General features: G+C 44.2%; 1 protein-coding gene across 1 annotated transcript in view; it reads left to right on the plus strand.

Annotated features, from left to right (window-relative positions):
* Positions 1-22,579, plus strand: part of bard1 (BRCA1 associated RING domain 1) — a 172,254-nt gene that overhangs the window by 46,696 nt on the left and 102,979 nt on the right. Inside the window, exons 5-6 of the mRNA XM_067988113.1 lie at positions 4,261-4,341; positions 7,446-7,618. Coding sequence (XP_067844214.1) covers positions 4,261-4,341; positions 7,446-7,618 — 254 coding nt within the window. The remainder of the gene's footprint in view (positions 1-4,260; positions 4,342-7,445; positions 7,619-22,579) is intronic.

Here is a 22,579-nt window from a genome sequence, read left to right on the forward strand (position 1 = left end):
ATCCTTTCAGACAGTGCATTCCAGATCATAACAACTCGCTGCATAAAAAAAATGTCTCCTCGTCTCGCCGCTGGTTCTTTTGCCAATTATCTTAAATCTGTGTCCTCTGATTTTCGACCCTCCTGCCACTGGAAACAGTTTCTCCTTATTTACTCTATCAAAACCCTTCATGATTTTAAACACCTCTATTAAATCTCCCCATACCCTTCTCTACTCCAAGGAGAACAACCCCAGCTTCTCTAGTCTCTTCATGTAATTGAAGTCCCTCATCTCTGCTCAAGTAACCTGCGAACTTTCACAGTCTGAGCTCACTCATGAAGACTGATCACTTGAGCGAGGGAGTGGAAGGCTGCGGTGCCCTGTTTATAGCTTCCTCGGGAGTGAAGGGGAGAAAATTGGCAAGTATTGTTCTACATAATCTATACTAAGTGTTACTTAGAAATATTTTGATTTTTCTCACCATTGAATGTGAAGGATGAGGGTTAACGTAAAGGTAATAAAGCAGAAGTGATCAGAAGGCATCAGGTAAATTGTACTGTAAAATGAAGCTTTTTAAATTAACAATACAGTGCTGGTAAATTATTCACTATACATTACCATACTGTATGTGCAGTATTGGGAAATTTATTGGCATATAGGCAGAATATGTGCAAACACGTGGAACCAAGCTGAGTCTCAAGGATGAGCCCCTTGTTCTTGTTTGCCTCATAACTCAGCCGTGGCTCAGTGGTAGCACTCTCGCCTCTAGTCAGAAGTTCGTGTGTTCAAGCCCCTCTCCACAGACTTGAGCACATAATCGAGGCTGACGCGCTAATGCAGTATTGAGGAGTACTGCACTGTCAGAGGTGCCGCCTTTCAGCTGAGACGTTAAACAGAGGTTCATTTGCCTTCTCAGGTGGACGTAAAAGATCCCATGGCACTACTTAGAAGAAGAGCAGTGGAGTTCTCCCTAGTGTCCTGATCAATATTTATCTCTCAATCAACATCATTAAAACAGATTATCTGGTCGTTTTTTTTTCATTTGTTCATGGGATGTGGGCGTCGCTGGCTAGGCTGGCATTTATTGCCCATACCTAATTGCCCTTGAGAAGGTGGTGGTGAGCCGCCGCCTTGAACCGCTGCAGGCCGTGTGGTGAAGGTTCTCCCACAGTGCTGTTAGGAAGGGAGTTCCAGGATTTTGACCCAGCGACGATGAAGGAACGACGATATATTTCTAAGTCGGTGTGTGACTTGGAGGGGAATGTGCAGGTGGTGTTGCTCCCATGAGCCTGCTGCTCTTGTCCTTCTAGGTGGTAGAGGTCGCGGGTTTGGGAGGTGCTGTCGAAAAAGCCTTGGCGAGTTGCTGCAGTGCATCCTGTGGATGGTACACACTGCAGCAACAGTGCGCCGGTGGTGAAGGGAGTGAATGTTTAGGGTGGTGGATGGGGTGCCAATCAAGCGGGCTGCTTTGTCCTGGATGGTGTCAAGCTTCTTGAGTGTTGTTGGAGCTGCACTCATCCAGGCAAGTGGAGGGTATTCCATCACACTCCTGACTTGTGCCTTGTAGATGGTGGAAAGGCTCTGGGGAGTCAGGAGGTGCGTAACTCGCCACAGAATACCCAGCCTCTGACCTGCTCTTGTCGCCACAGTATTTATGTGGCTGGTCCAGTTAAGTTTCTGGTCAATGGTGACCCCCAGGATGTTGATGGTGAGGGATTCGGTGATGGTAATGTCGTTGAATGTCAAGGGGAGGTGGTCATTTCCTGTCACTTGTCTGGCGCGAATGTTACTTGCCACTTATGAGCCCAAGCCTGGATGTGGTCCAGGTCTTGCTGCATGCGGGCTCGGACTGCTTTATTATCTGAGGGGTTGCGAATGGAACTGAACACTGTGTAATCATCAGCGAACATCCCCATTTCTGACCATATGATGGAGGTAAGGTCATTGATGAAGCAGCTGAAGATGGTTGTGCCTAGGACACTGCCCTGAGGAACTCCTGCAGCAATGCCCTGGGGCTGAGGTGATTGGCCTCCAACAACCACTACCATCTTCCTTTGTGCTAGGTATGACTCCAGCCACTGGAGAGTTTTCCCCCTGATTCCCATTGACTTCAATTTTACTTGGACTCCTTGGTGCCACACTTGGTCAAATGCTGCCTTGATGTCAAGGGCAGTCACCCTCACCTCACCTCTGGAATTCAGCTCTTTTGTCCATGTTTGGACCAAGGCTGTAATGAGGTCGGGCGCCGAGTGGTCCTGGCGGAACCCAAACTGAGCATTAGTGAGTAAGTGCCGCTTGATAGCACTGTCGACGACACCGTCCATCACTTTGCTCATAATTGAGAGTAGACTGATGGGGCGTTAATTGGCCGGATTGGATTTGTCCTGCTTTTTGTGGACAGGACGTACCTGTGCAATTTTCCACATTGTCGGGTAGATGCCAGTGTTGTAGCTGTACTGGAACAGCTTGGCTAGAGGCGCAGCTAGTTCTGAAGCACAAGTCTGCAGCACTACAGCCGGGATGTTGTCGGGGCCCATAGCCTTTGCTGTATCCAGTGCACTCAGCCGTTTCTTGATATCACGTGGTGTGAATCGAATTGGCTGAAGACTGGCTTCTGTGATGGTGGGGATATCGGGAGGAGGCCGAGATGGATCATCTACTCGACACTTCTGGCTGAAGATGGTTGCAAACTCTTCAGCCTTGTCTTTTGCACTCACGTGCTGGACTCCGCCATCATTGAGGATGGGGATGTTTGCAGAACCTCCTCCTCCCGTTAGTTGTTTAATTGTCCACCACTATTCACGACTGTATGTGGCAGGACTGCAGAGCTTTGATCTGATCCGTTGGTTGCGGAATTGCTTAGCTCTGTGCACAGCATGTTGCTTCCGCTGTTTAGCATGCATGTAGTCCTGTGTTGTAGCTTCACCAGGTTGGCACCTCATTTTTAGGTACGCCTGGTGCTGCTCCTGGCATGCTCTTCTACACTCCTCATTGAACCAGGGTTGATCCCCTGGCTTGTTGGTAATGGTAGAGTGAGGAATATGCCGGGCCATGAGGTTACAGATTGTGCTGGAATACAATTCTGCTGCTGCTGATGGCCCACAGCACCTCATGGATGCCCAGTTTTGAGCTGCTAGATCTGTTATGAATCTATCCCATTTAGTATGATGGTAGTGCCACACAACACGTTGGGTGGTGTCCTCACTGCGAAGACGGGACTTTGTCTCCACGAGGACTGTGCGGTGGTTACTCCTACCAATACTGTCATGGACAGATGCATTTGCGACAGGTAGGTTGATGAGGACAAGGTCAAGTAAGTTTTTCCCCCGTGTTGGTTTGCTCACCACCTGCCGCAGGCCCAGTCTGGCAGCTCTGTCCTTCAGGACTCAGTCAGCTCGGTCAGTAATGGTGCTACCGAGCCACTCTTGGTGATGGACATTGAAGTCCCCCACCCAGAGTACATTCTGTGCCCTTGCTACCCTCAGTGCTTTCTCCAAGTGTTGTTCAACATGGAGGAGGACTGATTCATCAGCTGAGGGAGGGCGGTAGGTGGTAATCAGCAGGAGGTTTCCTTGCCCATGTTTGACCTGATGCCATGAGATTTCATGAGGTCCAGAGTCAATGTTGAGGACTCCCAGGGCCACTCCCTCCTGACTCTATATCACTGTACCGCCACCTCTGGTGGGTCTGTCCTGCCGGTGGGACAGGACATACCCGGGGATGGTGATGGAAGAGTCTGGGACGTTGGCTGAAGAGTTTGATTCTGTGAGTATGGCTACGTCAGGCTGTTGCTTGACTAGTCTGTGGGACAGCTGTCCCAATTTTGGCACAAGTCCCCAGATGTTCGTGAGGAGGACTTTGCAGGGTCGACTGGGCTTGGTTTGCCTTTGTCATGTCCGATGCCGGGTGGTCCGTCCGGTTTTATTCTTATTGTGACTTTTTTTAGCGCGATTTTACAACTGAGTGGCTTGCTCGGCCATTTCAGAGGGCAATTAAGAATCAACCACATTGCTATGGGTCTGGAGTCACATATAAGCCAGACCGGGTAAGGACTGCAGGTTTCCTTCCCTAAAGGACATTAGTCGTATCACATTGTTATTTGTTTAGACCTTGCTGTGTGCAAATTGGCTGTCGTGTTTCTTACATTACAATACTTCAAAAGCACTTCATTGGTTGTAAAGCACTTTGGGATGGCCTCAGGTCGTGAAAGTTGCAATATAAATGTAAATCTTTCTTTTTTCTCTGTTATACTAATCTGCTGACCATTTTATTGTGTTATAGGGTGATATTGCAGCGGTGGAGCAGCTGTTGGAGAATGGAGCTAATACAAACATCAAAGACAATGCAGGATGGACACCATTGGTGTGTATTTATGATACCGCATGTGCGCACTTGGAACCACAAAGATATTTTTACGTATTTCTCACATCTGATTTAGAAACATGAATTAGTTCAAACAACTTGTACGTGAAACGTGAGGTACATGTCGCCAATCAGATGTGATCAATATCTTTGCTTATAAGGATTGCTGTAACTCACTTATGGCTCAGGTGCCTGTGAATTACCAGTCAGACTTTCTAGCTGAGATGCCTATATCTCCCTGCATGCCACGGCAAATTTTCTGTTTCTATCTCACTACATGGTAAAGAGAATCACTTTAGATAGGTGCGAGCAGCAGCACCAGCGAGTTTTCCTGGATTGGAATCAAGCCTCAAAAACCCTTATATGGGTGAATCGGCTTTGCAGCCTAGCTCGCAAAGACCCCCCTGCCCCCAACAATGGAAAATTGCTTAAGCAGGGTTATTTCTGTAGGGGAGTCAGTCCCGACTCGGTTACCCACAAGTACCATGCACCCCAATGATATCAGAGTTCCAGTCTGCAGATATTGATGGAGCTTTCAGGGAAAAGGGCACGGTGTAGCTATGCAACACCAAAGCACTACCCAATCTAGGGGGTGCTTTCAATGTCATGGCTGCTGTTAAATCAAAGAGGGATAGTGGGTGATATACTGTGACCAAGGTCACTAGCTTGTAGTAGCCAATTATGGCAAATTCCTTTTTTGTTGCCAGTATTTTTGCGGATCATATTCTGGATTTTACCAGTACTTGGAAAATGGATGTTGCACTGTCTATACTACAGCACCCTTTTTCGCAATTTAAACTAGAGCTACAGTATTCCACAGTTTGCCCAATTGGCTTTTTCAATTTATTTTCGTGTAAGTGCAATCTGCTATTGATTGCTTTAAAACATAGTCATTTACAGAACTTTTCAAAGATTGAGCTGTCAATTACACAAACAATGATTGTGATAGAAACCTTCTCATTAAATGACAAATGCATTATTTAGTGTGAGAACCAGCCATTTTCTTCTGCATTCCTGAAGCTGTACTGTTAATGTCAATCAGATAGTTGGCCCTACTTCATCATCTGAGCAGCTATTTTTCTCTTATCCAGCATGCTTGGTAATATTGAGACAGGTACGTTCAGAGTGACGTGTGGACAGCTGCGTTTGGAGAACTCTCTAAACTAGTACCCTTGTTATTCAAGCTGTGCAATGGAATAGACAGCTGTGTTTGGAGAGTTGGGTGGGAATTGGCGGCAGGTCGGCGGTTGGGTGGGAATTGGCAGATCAGGAGTCCAGTGGGATGAAGTGACAGATTGCGAGAATTTGTGACCCACCAGTATCAATACCAAGTTCTGGATAGTCGATAACATTCTCAATTCCATTGATTTTCCTGCAAAAGCCCAGATCATGACCCACTGGTATGAAGTGGCAAAAGTAATGACTTAAAATATGAGGAAAAATTACTTTATTGTCCAGAAAATTGGATTTTGATTTAATCGTGGCCTCAAAATTACGAGAGCTGCTTCAAAAGGAGAAAATTAAGATGATCACGTAAGCATCATTCAGATTGTTCTTAAGATTGGCTGGAAGTCACAGCATTATCATAGAAAGGCATATCTCCTCTAGATGCAGTTGACAAGTCCATACAAGAACATAGGGGTTCATCCTTGAGGCTCAGCTTGGTTCCACATGTTACCGCATGCCCGTCAGTAACAGCTGCATCTGAACGAGTTTCATGTCTGTCCTTATCTGGACGATTAGCTTATTGAGTGAGAGCACTCGGGACGGGGCAGTCTTCACTTAGCTGGACTTTCTGCTGACCCTGGAAACATTGCCATTTGGAGCAGAACCACAAATGCGAGCAATCCCGCGCTGATGTTGAATGAAAGCTCTCGGTTTGTAGCCCATTGGCAGTTGTGGAAGAGCCGCCAGAATGACTGAGTTCTGTTGTAAATTATTGCATGACCAACTTTGGCAACATGTAAACAATATTTGAATATAAGAGTGCAAATGATTTTAGATTCATTGCCATTTCATTGCTGGAACAGCATCTGTCTTTGTATGTTCACACAATTACATCCCAACGTTTTTGGATGGTGCCCTTTTTTGTGTAACTTACAGGCTATTATAGAAACCAAACCCACAGGCAGCTTGACTTTTTATACATTTCTTTGGAAACTTAAATAAAATTTAAAAAATGAATTAAGTCTGTGATTGCTGATCAGTGGAAATGTAGTTGGTCAAAAAAAATCTTTTGTTAAATTCTACTTTGCTTTTTTCAAGTCATTTTTTTTCTTTAGAAAGCTAGAAGGTATAAAAATTTTTTTGTCAGTTATTGTTCCACACGTGGAGAATGAGTGAGTTGCTGGCAGACCTGTGCCGTTGCCACTGTACATTGCATAGAATTATATATAGTGTACAGCACAGAAACAGGCTATTCAACCCAACTGGTCTATGCCGGTGTTCATACTTAAGATGAGCCTTCTCCCACCTTACTTCATCCAACCCTATCAACATAACATTCTATTCCTTTCTCCCTCATGTGTTCATCTAGCTTCCCCTTAAAATGCATCTATGCCATTCGCCCCAACTACTCCTTGTGGTAGCGAGTTCCACATTCTAACCACTCTTCAGGTAACTATATTCATTTAACTGTTGGAAGGTGTGTCAATGAAGTCTGAAGGTGTTTTTCCCTGTGTTTCCACCCATCTCTGAGGAAGTACCAGGTTTCTGGCCTGGGATCTTCCTGTAGAGATAATAGATTGCGGGAATTCCGCATAAGGGGGATTGCAGGCACAGCCCCACCATTCAGTGGACTCTGCTCCAACATGCTGCTCCCGCTGTTTTGACATTAGAGTATTTTCTTTGTCAAATGCCCTTGCACCTTGTGACTGTTAACAGAAATTATGTACTTTTAGATTCTCGATCCAGTATGTAATAGCTGAACAGAAATGGTGCTTTTCTCCCCATTATTTGGGACACCTTCTAATGGTGGAGCCTTAAAGCCAATGTTAAATGGATCTGCATCTGGCCCCATGCTTTACTACCCAACTTTATGTTGACATTGTGATCTTTGTGCATGTCTTTCTTCAAGCTTTTAATAATTGGCTGTGTTTTTGTAGCATGAAGCCTGTAACCATGGACACATGAAAGTTGTAGAACTGTTATTGCAGTTTGGTGCACTACTGAACACACCAGGGTACCAGAATGATTCTCCATTGCATGATGCCGTCAGGAATGGTCACGTGGACATTGTCAAGTTGCTGATCTCACACCGAGCCTCGCAAGATGTGATGTAAGTAACCATACTTGGTCCAATCCTCATCCACGAGGTATAGCCAAAGAAAATGTTTCATCCTGATTAAATACTGCTGTTGAAGGAGACTGCAGAATCTGTAATAAGGGATATACTTCATAATCAGCTGGAAAAGCTAGTTGCAAAGGAAATTGTCCTAAAGATTAAAGCTCATTATTCTAAGAGTGTCCATGATGAATTCATTGCCTAGTAATAATGGTCTAACTCCAGAAAATTTCGATGTTCAAAGATGCATCATTGTGCAAAATTAATAAAGGCCAAGACTGGTTGAATTTTGGGAGTGCTTAGGTTGTAATTCATTTGAGGGGTTCTGCTGATCCCCTCATAAATCTGCAGAGCAGCTTGAGTGCTTTCAGCAGAGCCCTGACATTGAATTACAATGTTAAATTGTCTTTCTAATATCTATTAGTTTATGTAATGCTTTTAGACATAACTTTCACTTTCCGGTCATAAAAAAATAAATTGTTGCATTAACCTTGCCCTGGCGAGAGTTTGAATTCACTTATTTTAATTGCATTATTATTAGTAGCAGATAGAATAAACAGGAAGGGTAATAGTTGGCTGCTGTAATGTCTGCAACATCGTCCCATGTGTGATGGATCCAAGGACCTGACCAGTCTCAGTTCATTTATATTTTATTTTATGAATTTGTAGTTTAACAAAATTCTATACAAAGGATTTTTGTATGGTGGAAGGACCTCTGCCTTGCCATCTATCTGGCTACTCCTAGCTCTCTCTGGACCATGATCCCACTATGAGCATCAAACCATCTCACTGATCTCACCACTCACCATCAAACTTGTAATTCCCCAACCCACACAGCAAGTCTCCACCTCCTCCCAAAAATACACACATGCTGCTGAGTATTTCCAGCATTTTCTGTTTTTAATACACAAATGGGTCTGTCCCAAGCAGGCCCACTGTTTTAGCTTGCTATAACTAGTCTTCTTTGATCTTGACTCTATTCTTTTGCCTATTGTCCACCTAAATCTTCTAATGCTTTCTGTCACTTCGACAATTTTTAGGTCCTTTGACCTCAGTCATCTGCTTTTCACCATGTATGTTCATTTCTCAAGGATGATCTCTGAGCCCTCCACTTCTTCCTTGAACAGTGACTTAGCCAGACTCGAACCATTGTGTTCCATTTGGCTGAACTTATTCTCACCCCAAACAACTTGTTAACTGTACTCACTTTCAAGTACAAGGTGTTTATAATGGAACCTGTTGTGCCTGTCTTTTTGTAGGCTTTGTAGAACACGATTTGTTTCAATTGGACCAGGGCTTCTGTTAGCAGCACTAAGAATTCTTTAGTGTCGTGGGGTGGGGGTTTAAACATATTCACATCGACCTATCCGGTGTGGATGTTGATATTCATAAGAGCATCCTGCCTCTGTTTGTATCGATTCCTTATAGACATGCCCCTGTCAGGGTAAAATTGATTTGATTGTTTTCTCAATGTATGTGAGTTTGTTTGTGCAGAAACATTCCAGATTATTTCACTGGGTAATTAGATAAAAGGCAGCTGTCCTACTTGCAAGAATCTAATGAGGCCGGTTTGAATTGTTCTGGAGATGTGAATACCTGTTTGAAATCAGGTATGAGTGCCAGCCTTTTGATTTTGAAGTCTGCTTTGATTGACAGTTCATATTTTGTCTTTAGAGTTGGTGCAAGAACAAATATGAACGCTGCTGACAATTGCTTTAGTTCACATGATTAAACCACTTATTTCCGTGTTGCAGTGCTGAGTTGGGTGTTTCTGCTGCCTAGATGGTCATGTATTGTAAATAATCTCAGCCAAAGTGCGCCAGGGACAGATCTCTAAGGATTCTGATCTCAAAACAGTTTTAAAGTATTGGTAAGAATTAAGGACTGTTATTATCTACAGATGTGCATTTTTGCTTCTATATAATTTTACTTATAATAAACTCATTACTATTTTTAGCCTGAGCAGCATTGTCTGTCAGGGTGGTGTCTTTTGCTAATTGGAGAGATCGGGAAGATATGGTGGGTGGACTGTACCATTTCTTCTTCCAGTAGATCCAATAATATAAAGGTTAATTGTTAGCTCTGCGACACACTAGCTGATATATCAAACATAAGATTAAGTTTCGGTTCAAAACAAGCACAGGCTTACTTTTTGCATCAAGAGAAGGGTATTGGGGGAAAAAGCCTAAATTGTAACAGCACATTTGATAAAAGTAGAATGCTGCACTGTGCAGTATTACTTTCCCATATATATTATGCAGACTTAAATCACTGAGGAGATATTACTGTGGTTTAGGGAGATTCACAATTACAGAATCTAAATGCAAATACAGATTGGGAACTGTCCATTTTTAAAAAAAAAACAAGAAATAAATTGAAATTGAGAAGAGAAAATTCTAATTTTAAAAAAACCTGAGGCAAAACCAATAAGAAATCAGTGCAGTGCAATAACAGGAAAAGGAAACATTGAGAAGTGAGTGCAGATAGATCGATCAGTCGCATTCTAATCTGTATGGTGTTTCAGTTGCATTCCTTTAATCTTCCTCTTCCTTGTTATAATGAGCAAAGAACATTTTAGGTAATTTTATACGTAAGCCTATTTGGAAGGGAAAGACACACAGGTTTGAAATTAAAGAAAGCAATTTCACCAATGCTTTCAGCAAATGGGATCATATTTTAATCCAATGTATCCTTTTTTTCATTTAATTCTGTACATACTTTGATTTTCTGCCACCAGATGGATTGTCTGAAATTGCAGAGTTTCACTGGGTGGCTGGTGAAGGAAATGTCAATATTAGTTCAATATTTATTTGCACCATTTTAAAAAAAAAAGTACCTAGTTAATGCAGATTTTGTCAGATTGGTTTGAAGAGTTCATTGAAAGCCTCGGGACTCATTCCGACAGGGCACTTGTGATTGATAATCCAGCAAGGGATAACCATATGACTTGAGAATGTCTTTGTAGCATGTAAAAGCCTGAAACAAAACAGTTAATTTGCCAAATTTCTAATGTCTTTTCTTCCTCCCCTCTTCCTACTTCTACTGACAGATCTAATTTAGCTCTTCATACCCTCTTTAAAATCCCTTTTTTTACTTTTTGAAATCTATGTAATTATTTCAATAATGTAACTAAATCTAGAATTATATCAGTTAAAGAGTGCAAATGGCTGTTGCAATTTGGTCAATGACCTATGATACTGGAGGAACCAATAGATTTTTCTAAAATTGAGCAACCAAGGTTCAAAGAGTTTTTAAAAAAAAAGTCAAGGTAAATCAAGAACTAGTGTTTAGTCTTTAAATCTCGGATGAACTTTGGTTTTATAGGGTTGAGTTGTTGAGGTGAGAATGAATGTTGGGCAGGAGAGTATATACAGCTCCTTGAAACCAGCTAGTTTAGTGGAGGAAACATATGAGTTTCATTTGAGGTAAGAGGAAGATTGTGAGGCCAAGAATGTTGATAGATGCAGAGGACTAAGGGTGTAGCTATCAAAGGTAAGAGATGTAGGGGGTTGGGTTTTTCTTTGTTCTCTGATATGGGCAACGCCGGCAATATCATGCCCAGTTGATCTCAGAAGAGAATAGTGGGCCCTGTCCTTGAACCACTAGTCCTTGTGATGTTGGTGCTTCCATAATGGTATTAGGTAGGAAATCCAGCACATAGAGCCAGTATTGAAGAAGATCTGATGCTAGACCTCTTGAGAGGGAATTAAGAGTCAATGATGTAATAGAAACTGAAGTCAAGTGTAGGCAAGATCAGGTAGGGGTGGCAGGGACCCTTCCCTGAAGGACATTAGTGAACCAGTTGGGTTTTTAATGACAGCCTTTGTGGTTATTTTTCTGGTGCCAGCTCACAAATGACTAGACTTATTGAATTCATTTCCACAACTTGCCATGATGGCATTGAACTCCCAACTGTTGCTAGTCCAGTCCACTTCAGAGATGTGAAGAAACTTTATTGGAAGAATTGAAAGAAACAAGATTTTTACATTGCATTTGAATCCATGTACACTGAGGCCATGCAAAGGTATTTGGTGAATGTAGAGTGGAATTATTTCACAACAGTGTAGTTTGTGTGGTGCGGCTCTCTAAGGTAAATGTACGTACAAGCATTTGTAGAAGGGTAAACAAAGGTAAAAGTGACAGAAAATAATGATCCATATATAAAGAAAGTAAAATCTGCCAAGAGACTGGTTCCTCTTGCCCATCTTTTCCATTAACTTTTCCAATCAGTAGCTCCATCCCACTGCTCATGGATGTATAATTTTCTCAAATTCAGCTAATGGTTTCGCTGAAAACCAAGCAACCAGTATTTTCGTTTACAGTGCCTCTGTCCTGGTGTTCTGAAAACTATCCTTTAATGTTTGGGTGGAATAATATCTGTGGATCGAGGAGCTAGATTCTGAAATGCACCTGTAATCACTAGTCACTGCAATTGCTCATTTTGGTTGTTGGGCTCTAAATTTTTGAAACAAATTTTTAGCCTTTTTCCATATGCAGCAAATTTTGCTTTTGACTTTGTGAATATTTTTCAAATTGGAAAGTAGAAACTGATAGTTGAAGAAAACATTGAGACCTTTTGCTAATAGTTTGTTAGTAATTGGGATGCAGCCTAAGAAATGTGAAAGCACAAATATTTTGGTATTAATTGATTATTAACTTTGTACCTGAGTCATGGGACATGATTGTTTTTAATTGTATTCGTCCTACAATTTTTTTAAATATAAATGATCCTGATGTTTTTCTAGCGCCAGTTCCGTTGTTACAATCAGGCAGTTTACGAACTACTGAGCAATTTCATCCAACTGGTTAAGTAATGTCCTTTAGGGAAGAAAACCTCCCTTACCTGGACTGGCCTCTGTGACTAGTCCCACATTAATGTGGTTGATTCTTAACCACCCTTTCAAGTGGCCTAGCAAGCCACTCAGTTGTATCAAATCCCTAAAGAGAATACTGCAGTGGTTCAAGAAGTAGGCCCACCACCACCTTCTCAGGGCAAGTAGGGATGGCCAATGACGCCTTGCCAGCGACACTCACATCCCGAGAATGAATGAAACAAAAAAAGCAAGCGGTATTTTAACGGTACACTTCTCCACCTAACTACTATGACTTTCTCGGCTGTTTCTTACTCCTCTTGTCAGAGCACATTGTGCTCACCTATTCAGGCCATTTAATTAGTCATATAATAGCTTGAAGTAGCAGTTATATAAGTTTGGCATAAGGAAGACTGCTTTAATTAAAGGACTCACTGGAATTCTCATTCCTAGCATTTTAGTGGCAGGATATATTTTAAACAACTTTGCAGTGTTTGTATATTTTCAAAGTTACAAATAATATATTATTGCATGAAGTACTCTCCACATTTCAAGTCCAGGTTCTAAATGTCAGTCCTGCCAGTGTTAGGATCAGTGAGAAACCAGTTCAATAAACTTACTTACTTATATTTTTAAAAACAAGAATAACTAACTTTAAAAAGATGTTTTAAATAAATTGTTCATGCTGTGTCTGGATATCAAATTTGCTCAAGTGCAGTTAATTCAAATCTGTAGATTGTTTAATAAAAGTGGGTGAGTTGACAACATTGCCATGCACATTTTTTTTTATTCGTTCATGGGATGTGGGGGTCGCTGGCAAGGCCAGCATTTGTTGCCCATCCCTAATTGCTCTTGGGAAGATGAGCCACCGCTGCAGTCTGTGTGGTGAAGGTTCTCCCACAGTGCTGTTAGGTAGTGAGTTGCAGGATTTTGACCCAGCGACGATGAAGAAACGGCAAAATATTTCCAAGTCGGGATGGTGTGTGACTTGGAGGGGAATGTGCAGGTGGTGGTGCTCCCATGTGCCTACTGCCCTTGTCCTTTGTGTTTGGGAGATGCTTTCGAAGAAGCCTTGGCAAGTTGCTGCAGTGCATCCTGTGGATGGTACACACTGGAGCCACGGTGTGCCGGTGATGAAGGGAGTGAATGTTTAGGGTGGTGGATGGGGTGCCAATCAAGCGGGCTGCTTTGTTCTGGATGGTGTCGAGCTTCTTGAGTGTTGTTGGAGCTGCACTCATCCAGACAAGTGGAGAGTATTCCATCACACTCCTGACTTGTGCCTTGTGGAAAGGCTTTGGGGAGTCAGGAGGTGAGTCACTTGTCACAGAATACCCAGCCTCTGACCTGCTCTTGTAGCCACAGTATTTATGTGGCTGGTCCAGTTAAGTTTCTGGTCAATGGAAACCCCCAGGATGTTGATGGTGGGGGATTTGGCGATGGTAATGCCATTGAATGTCAAGGGGAGGTGGTTAGACTCTTGTTGGAGATGTCTGGCACGAATGTTACTTGCCACTTATCAGTACAAACCTGGATGTTGTCCAGGTCTTGCTGCATGCGGGAGGGACTGCTTCATTATCTGAGGGGTTGGGAATGGAACTGAACTGTGCAATCATCAGCGAACATCCCCATTTCTGACCTTATGATGGAGGGAAGGTCATTGATGAAGCAGCTGAATGTGGTTGGGCCTGGTACACTGCCCTGAGGAACTCCTGCAGCACTGTCCTGGGGCTGAGATGATTGGCCTCCATCTTCCTTTTGCGCTAGGTATGACTCCAGCCACTGGAGAGTTTTCCCCCGATTCCCTTTGACTTCAGTTTTACTAGGGCTTCTTGATGTCAAGGACAGTCACTCTCACCTCTGGAATTCAGCTCTTTTGTCCATGTTTGGACTAAAGCTGTAATGAGGTCTGGAACAGAGTGGTCCTGGCGGAACCCAAACTGAGCATTGGTGAGTAAGTGCCGCTTGATAGCACTGTCGACGACACCTTCCATCACTTTGCTGATGATTGAGAGTAGACTGATGGGGCGGTAATTGGCCAGATTGGATTTGTCCTCCTTTTTGTGGACAGGGCATACCTGTGCAATTTTCCACATTGTCGGGTAGATACCAGTGTTGTAGCTATACTGGAACAGTTTGGCTAAAGGCACGGCTAGTTCTGCAGCACAAGTCTTCAGCACTGCAGCCGGGATTTTGTCGGGGCCCATCGGCTTTGTTGTATCCAGTGCATTCAACCGTTTCTTGATATCACATGGAGTGAATTGAATTGGCTGAAGACTGGCTTCTGTGATGGTGGGGATATCTGGAGGAGGCAGAGATGGATCATCAACTCAGCACCTCTGGCTGAAGATGGATGCAAATGCTTCAGCCTGGTCTTTTGCACTCACGTGCTGGACTCTGCTATCATTGAGGATGGGGATGTTTGCAGAGCCACCTCCTCCCGTTAGTTGTTTAATTGTCCACCACCATTCATGACTGGATGTGGCAGGACTGCAGAGCTTTGATCTGATCTGTTGGTTGTGGAATCGCTTAGCTCTTTCTATAGCATGTTGCTTCCGCTTTTTATCATGCGAGTAGTCCTGTGTTGTAGCTTCAACAGGTTGGCACCTCATTTTTAGATTCGCCTGGTGCTGCTCCTGGCATGCTCTTCTACACCCTTATTGAACCAGGGTTGATCCCCTGGCTTGTTGGTAATGGTAGAGTGAGGAATATGCCGGGCCATGAGGTTACAGATTGTGCTGGAATACAATTCTGCTGCTGATGGCCCACAGCGTCTCATGGATGCCCAGTTTTGAGCTGCTAGATCTGTTCTGAATCTATCCCGTTTAGCATGGTGGTAGTGCCACACAACACGTTGCACGGTGTCCTCAGTGCGAAGAATGGACTTCGTCTCCTGTGCGGTGGTTACTCCTAGCAATGCTGTCATGGACAGATGCATCTGCAACAGGTAGATTGGTGAGGAAGTGGTCAAGTAGGTTTTTCCCTCGTGTTGGTTCACTCACCACCTGCCGTAGGCCCAGTTTAGCAGCTATGCCCGTCGGGACCCGGCCAGCTCGGTGAGTAGTGGTGCTACCGAGCCACTCTTGGTGATGGACATTGAAGTCCCCCTCCCAGAGTACATTCTGTGCCCTTGCTACCCTCAGTGCTTCCTCCAAGTGGTGTTCAACATGGAGGAGGACTGATTCATCAGCGAGGGGAGGGCGGTAGGTGGTAATCAGCAGAAGGTTTCCTTTCCCATGTTTGACCTGATGCCATGAGATTTCATGGGGTCTGGAGTCAATGTTGAGGACTCCCAGGGCCACTCCCTCCTGACTGTATATCACTGTACCGCCACCTCTGGTGGGTCTGTCCTGCCGGTGGAACAGGACATACCCAGGGATGGTGATGGAAGAGTTTGGGACATTGGCAGAAAGGTATGATTCAGTGAATATGGCTATGTCAGGCTGTTGCTTGACTAGTCGATGGACAGCTCTCCCAATTTTGGCACAAGTCCCCACATGTTAGCGAGGAGGACTTTGCTGGGTTGACTGGGCTTGGTTTGCCTTTGTCGTGTCCGGTGCCCAGTGGTCCAATGCCGGGTGGTCCGTCCGACTTTATTCTTATTGTGTTTTTTTGTAGCAAGATTGTTCAACTGAGTGGCTTGCTAGGCCATTTCAGAGGGTGATTAAGAATCAACCACATTGCTGTGGGTCTGGAGTCACATATCAGCCTGACCGGGTTAGGACGGCATGTTTCCTTCCTTAAAGGACATTCGTGAACCAGATGGGGTTTTACGACAATCCGGTAGTTTCATTACTGATACTAGTTTTTTAAAATTTATTTATTTAATTAATTGAATTTAAATTCCCCAGCTGCTATGGTGGGATTTGAACTCATGACTCTGGATTATTAGTCCAGGTCTCTGGATTACTAGTCCAGTAACATAACCACATGGTGTTCTTATGACATGGTTCTCGTAAGTTATAACGCTGAGCTTTCATGGAAACTAAATCATTGATTACATCCATTTATCCATAATTTGTAACACAAAAGAAAATCCTTATAGTCGAGGTTGCTTAAATTGTGCCCTTTTGTTGCTGAATGATTATGTATCACACTTATATTCTCAATGGTATTAGTGCAGCCTGAAAATCCAGTTTATGGCCACTTATCCAAAACATATCTGCCTATGCTAAGACAACCCAAAGTAATGGTCTCTGAGTCGCGTAGCATTGCATTGGTTGCAGTTTAACACTTGGATACAGTGCCCATAATCCATTGTGCATTATAGTGTCATGATAGGCATTGCAACCACCTGGATACCCCTCTACCTGTGTGCCAGCACGTGTCCTTCATGGTACTTAATTATGCTCTTGTTGGGTCCAATCTGTGAATGAGACGTAGGGAGATGGAATTTGGTTGACTGGGTATTTAGCGTCCACAGATGCTGAGCACTCTGGCTTCTTCCAAAATACAGCAGAGCACTGCCCATGAACATGCAGCACAGTTTACACAGACTTTAGTGTCTTTATTTCTGTCTGTTTCAAAAGATGTTCTGCATATTGAAAGTCTCGTCCATTCTGCTGCTGAAATCACCTCATTTAAGGCCACTGCCCTAACTGAACCTGCTTGCTTTTTGTTGTTTGGAGCACTTAGTGGCACTGGTTCGTTTAGTGGTGCAATGTACTGCAACTGCACTAATATTAAACCAGCATATGATCTGTATACACAGTTGGTACATGTATACTATTTTTATAAAAGTTTGTATAGTTAGATGAGCCATAAATGCCTGTCATTGTTACCTGCAATTAAAGGAAGGAATGGAACATCCTTCCTGTAATTGCAGAAAACATTGACAGGCTGGCAGAGGTCACAATTTTAGCTGCCACTGACTTTACTGTCACTGTTGCCACAGTCGTGGCTCAGTGGTAGCACTTTCACCACTGAGTCAGAAGGTTGTGGGTTCAGATCCCACTCCAAAGACTTGAGCACAAAATCTAAGCTGATACTCCAATGCAGTACTGAGGGAGGGCTGCACTGTCTGAGCTGCCATCTTTCGGATGAGGCATTAAACCGAGGTCCCGTCTGCCTCTGAGGTGGACATAAGATCCCAAGACACTATTTTGGAGACAAGGAGTGTCAAAGAGCATACAAGGTAGGATAAGGCAAAAAAGGGAAGCTTATGTCTGATACCGAGAGCTCGATATTGCAGAAAGCCTAGAGGAGTATAATACAGGGGTGAAATTAAAAAGGAAATTAGGAAAGCAAAGAGGGGGCATGAAAAAATATTGGCAAGTAAAATTAAGGAAACCCAAAGATGTTATATAAATAAAGAGCAAGAGGATAATTAAGGAAAGATTAGGGCCTATTAGAGACCAAAAACCTGTGTGTGGAGGCGGAAGATGTGGGTATGGATCTTAATGAATACTTTGCGTCTGTCTTCACAAAAGAGAGAGACGATGCAGACATTGTAGTTGAGGAGTGTGAAATATTGGATGGGATAAACATAGTGAGAGAGGAAGTATTAAGGGGTTTAGCATCTTTGAAAGTAGGTAAATCATCAGGCCTGGGTGAAATGTATCCCAGGCTGTTAAAAGAAGCAAGGGAGGAAATAGCGGAGGCTCTGACCATCATTTTCAAAGCCCCTCTGGCTACAGGCGTAGTACTGGAGGTCTGCTACCATTGTTTAAGAAGGGAGAAAGGGATAGACCGGGTCATTATCGGCCAGTCAGCCTATCCTTGATGCTGGGCAAATCATTGGAAAAAATTCTTAGGGACAGTATTAATTGTCATTTAGAAAGGCACGGATTAATCAAGGACAGTCAGCATGGATTTATTAAGGGAAGGTCGTGTCTGACTAACTTGATTGAATTTTTTGAGGAGGTAACAAGGAGGGTCGATGAGGGTAATGTGTTGATGTAGTCTACATGGATTTTAGCAAGGCTTTTGACAAGGTCCCACATGGCAGACTGGTCAAAAAAGTAAAAGCCCATGGGATCCAAAGGGAAAGTGGCAAATTGGATCCAAAATTGGCTCAGTGGCAGGAAGCAAAGGATAATGGCCGACGGATGTTTTTGTGACTGGGTTCCGCAGGGCTCAGTACTAGGTCCCTTGCTTTTTGCGGCATATATCAATGATTTAGACTTAAATGTAGGGGGTATAATTAAGAAGTTTGCGGATGATACAAAGATTGGCTGTGTGGTTGAAAGTGAGGAGGAAAGCTGTAGACTGCAGGAAGATATCAATGGACTGGTCAGGTGGGCAGAAAAGTGGCAAATGGAATTCAATCCGGAGAAGTGTGAGGTAATGCATTTGGGGACGGCAAACAAGGCAAGGGAATACACAATAAATGGGAGGATACTGAGAAGTGTAGAGGAAGAGAGGGACCTTGGAGTGCATGTCTACAGATCCCTGAAGGTAGCAGGACAGGTAGATAAGGTGGTTAAGAAAGCATCCGAGATACTTTCCTTTATTAGCTGAGGCATAGAATATAAGAGCAGGGAAGTTATGCTAGAACTGTATAAAACATTGGTTAGGCCACAGCTAGTGTACTATGTACAATTCTGGTCACCACAATTCAGGAAAGATGTGATTGCACTAGAGAGGGTACAGAGGAGATTTACGAAGATGTTGCCAGGACTGAAGAATTTTAGCTTTGAGGAAAGATTGGATAGGCTGGGGTTGTTCTCTGGAACAGAGGAGGCTGAGGGGAGATTTAATTGAGGTGTATAAAATTATGAGGGGCCTAGATAGAGTGGATAGGGAGGACCTATTACCCTTAGCAGAGAGGTCAATAACCAGGGAGCATAGATTTAAAGTGTTTGGTAGAAAGATTACAGGGGAGCTGAGGAGAAATTTTTCACCCAGAGGGTGGTCGGGGTCTGGAACTCACTGCCTGAAAGGGTGGTAGAGGCAGAAACCCTCATCGCATTTAAAGGGCACTTGGTTGTACACATGAGGTGCCGTAATCTACAAGGCCACGGACCAAGAGCTGGAAAGTGGGATTATGCTGGATAGCTCTTTTTCGGCCGGCAGAGACACGATGGGCCGAATGACGACCTCCTGTGCCATAAATTTCTATGATTCTGTGTAGAGCAGGGGAGTTCTCCCCGGTGTCCTGGCAAATATTTGTCCCTCAACTAACATTACTAAAGCAAATTATCTGGCCGTTATCACATTGCTGTTTGAGGGGCTTTGCTGTGTGCAAATTGACTGCCACGTTTCCCTACATTACAACAGTGACTATACTTCAAAAGTACTTAATTGGCTGTGGAGTGCTTTGGGACGTGCTGAGGTTGTGAAAGGCGCCATGTAAATGCAGATTTGCTCGTTCCTTCCAGTCTGCCTCCGGCTGCTAAGTTTTGGAAACCCAACATGTATGGGATTTTTTGGAATTACATTGTTTTGAAGCTGAACCATGCTTCATTTTGTTTGCTAGTGCAGACAATATTCAAAACCTTTTGGTGAAAATTATAAATCCAACAAGTTCCAAAAGATTATTTTTGTATTAAAAATGTGCCAATTCAAACAGTTGGTATGATAATGTGCACATTGCTAACTCACGCATCAAAGCCACCATAGCGACTTTGCATTCTCATAAGCCTGATGTATTTTATTCTGAACTAAATCATTAGGTTGTTGATACAGATTTTGTGTAGAAAAGTACTGACATTGGAGCAGGAATTTGGGCTGTTTTAGTCTTTCACATGTCCCTGCACACAGTTTAGGTGAAACAGGCACGAGTGAATTATGATTCCTAACACAGGGCATTTAATTGGCACACTCAGTCTGGTGGAATTATGGCCTTTTTCATTAGCATCATTATTTTAATTGCAAGAGGGTATTTTATTGTTCACCTATTAAAAACCTTCCAAGGTTGTCAAGGCGTGACATATTCAGCAACACATTGTGATTTCACTAATTCAAAAAAAGCCTTCCTAGGTTGTCGAGGCATGACGTATTCAGCAAGAAATTGGGCCGCCTAACGCCTGTTTCTCAGGCGCTACATAGCCACCCAAGAACCCAAAATGGCATTCAAGATGCGCACGTACACTTCCATCTTGGTGTAGGAGGGATCGCTCGGGAGAGTATCGCAAGCCAGAAAGATGTGAGGGAGGGAGAAAATCATCTGGATGAGTGTGGAACACAGCCTGCAGAATGCGATTGCCATTTTGGAAGGTCCCAGTGAATCGGACGCCACGTGCTGACCTTGCTTAGCAGAACGTGACACTAACTGGCATGAAGGCCCCCTCGCCAGTAGCTTTTTTTTTATTCGTTCATGGGATGTGGGCGACGCTGGCGAGGCCAGCACTTATTGCCCATCCCTAATTGCCCTTGAGAAGGTGGTGGTGAGCCGCCGCCTTGAACCGCTGCAGTCCGTGTGGTGAAGGTTCTCCCACAGTGCTGTTAGAAAGGGAGTTCCAGGATTTTGACCCAGTGACTATGAAGGAGCGGCGATATATTTCCAAGTCGGGGTGGTGTGTGACTTGAAGGGGAACGTGCAGGTGGTGTTGTTCCCATGTGCCTGCTGCCCTTGTCCTTCTAGTTGGTAGAGGTCGCGTGTTTGGGAGGTGCTGTTGAAGGAGCCTTGGCGAGTTGCTGCAGTGCATCCTATGGATGGTACACACTGCAGCCACTGTGTGCCGGTGAAGCGAGTGAATGTTTAGGGTTGTGGATGGGGTGCCAATCAAGCGGGCTGCTTTGTCCTGGATGGTGTCGAGCTTCTTGAGTGTTGTTGGAGCTGCACTCATCCAGGCAAGTGGAGAGTATTCCATCACACTCCTGACTTGTGCCTTGTAGATGGTGGAAAGGCTTTGGGGAGTCAGGAGGTGAGTCACTCGCCGCAGAATACCCAGCCTCTGACCTGCTCTTGTAGCCACAGTATTTATGTGGCTGGTCCAGTTAAGTTTCTGGTCAATGGTGACTCCCAGGATGTTAATGTTGGGGGATTTGGCGATGGTCATGCCGTTGAATGTCAAGGGGAGATGGTTAGACTCCCTCTTGTTGGAGATGGTCATTGCCTGGCACTTGTCTGGCGCGAATGTTACTTGCCACTTATCAGCCCAAGCCTGGATGTTGTCCAGGTCTTGCTGCATGAGGGAGGGACTGCTTCATTTTCTGAGGGGACATCCCCATTTCTGACCTTATGATGGAGGGAAGGTCATTGATGAAGCAGCTGAAGATGGTTGGGCCTGGGACACTGCCCTAAGGAACTCCTGCAGCACTGTCCTGGGGCTGAGATGATTGGCCTCCAACACCCACTACCGTCTTCCTTTGCGCTAGGTCTGACTCCAGCCACTGGAGAGTTTTCCCCCTGATTCCCATTGACTTCAATTTTACTAGTGTGCCTTGATGCCACACTCGGCCAAATGCTGCCTTGATGTCAAGGGCAGTCACTCTCACCTCTGGTATTCAGCTCTTTTGTCCATGTTTGGACTAAAGCTGTAATGAGGTCTGGAGCCGAGTGGTCCTGGCGGAACCCAAACTGAGCATTGGTGAGCAGGTTATTGGTGAGTAAGTGCCGCTTGATAGCACTGTCGACGACACCTTCCATCACTTTGCTGATAATTGAGAGTAGACTGATGGGGCGGTAATTGGCTGGATTGGATTTGTCCTGCTTTTTGTGGGCAAGACATACCTGTGCAATTTTCCACATTGTCGGGTAGATGCCAGTGTTGTAGCTGTACTGAAACAGCTTGGCTCGAGGTGCAGCTAGTTCTGGAGGAGCACAAGTCTTCAGCACTACAGCCGGGATGTTGTCGGGGCCCATAGCCTTTGCTGTATCCAGTGCACTCAGCCGTTTCTTGATATCACGTGGAGTGAATCGAATTGGCTGAAGACTGGCTTCTGTGATGGTGGGGATATCAGGAGGAGGCCGAGATTCGAAGGGATCATGCAGGGCTTACAGGCAAGTTGATGGTTTACTACTTTTGGCTACTGTTTGACTTCTAGGTGTTTTTTGCTGAGTTCTAGCACTGTTCAAAGTTCAATTTTTCTGCACAGAGAGGTCTGGCTGCCCTTGCACTCCTGTTGTTTTCTTCACAACTTATCAGGCTCCAAATTTGGGTGGCCTGGTAGGGCTGCCTCTGGGAATAGAGCATGACTGGGAACATGAAGTAAGACACCACAAAGCATAACACACACACATACACATACACATGCACACCCA

The sequence above is a fragment of the Heptranchias perlo genome, chromosome 7, assembly GCF_035084215.1.
Source record: "Heptranchias perlo isolate sHepPer1 chromosome 7, sHepPer1.hap1, whole genome shotgun sequence".
Lineage (NCBI taxonomy): Eukaryota > Metazoa > Chordata > Chondrichthyes > Hexanchiformes > Hexanchidae > Heptranchias > Heptranchias perlo.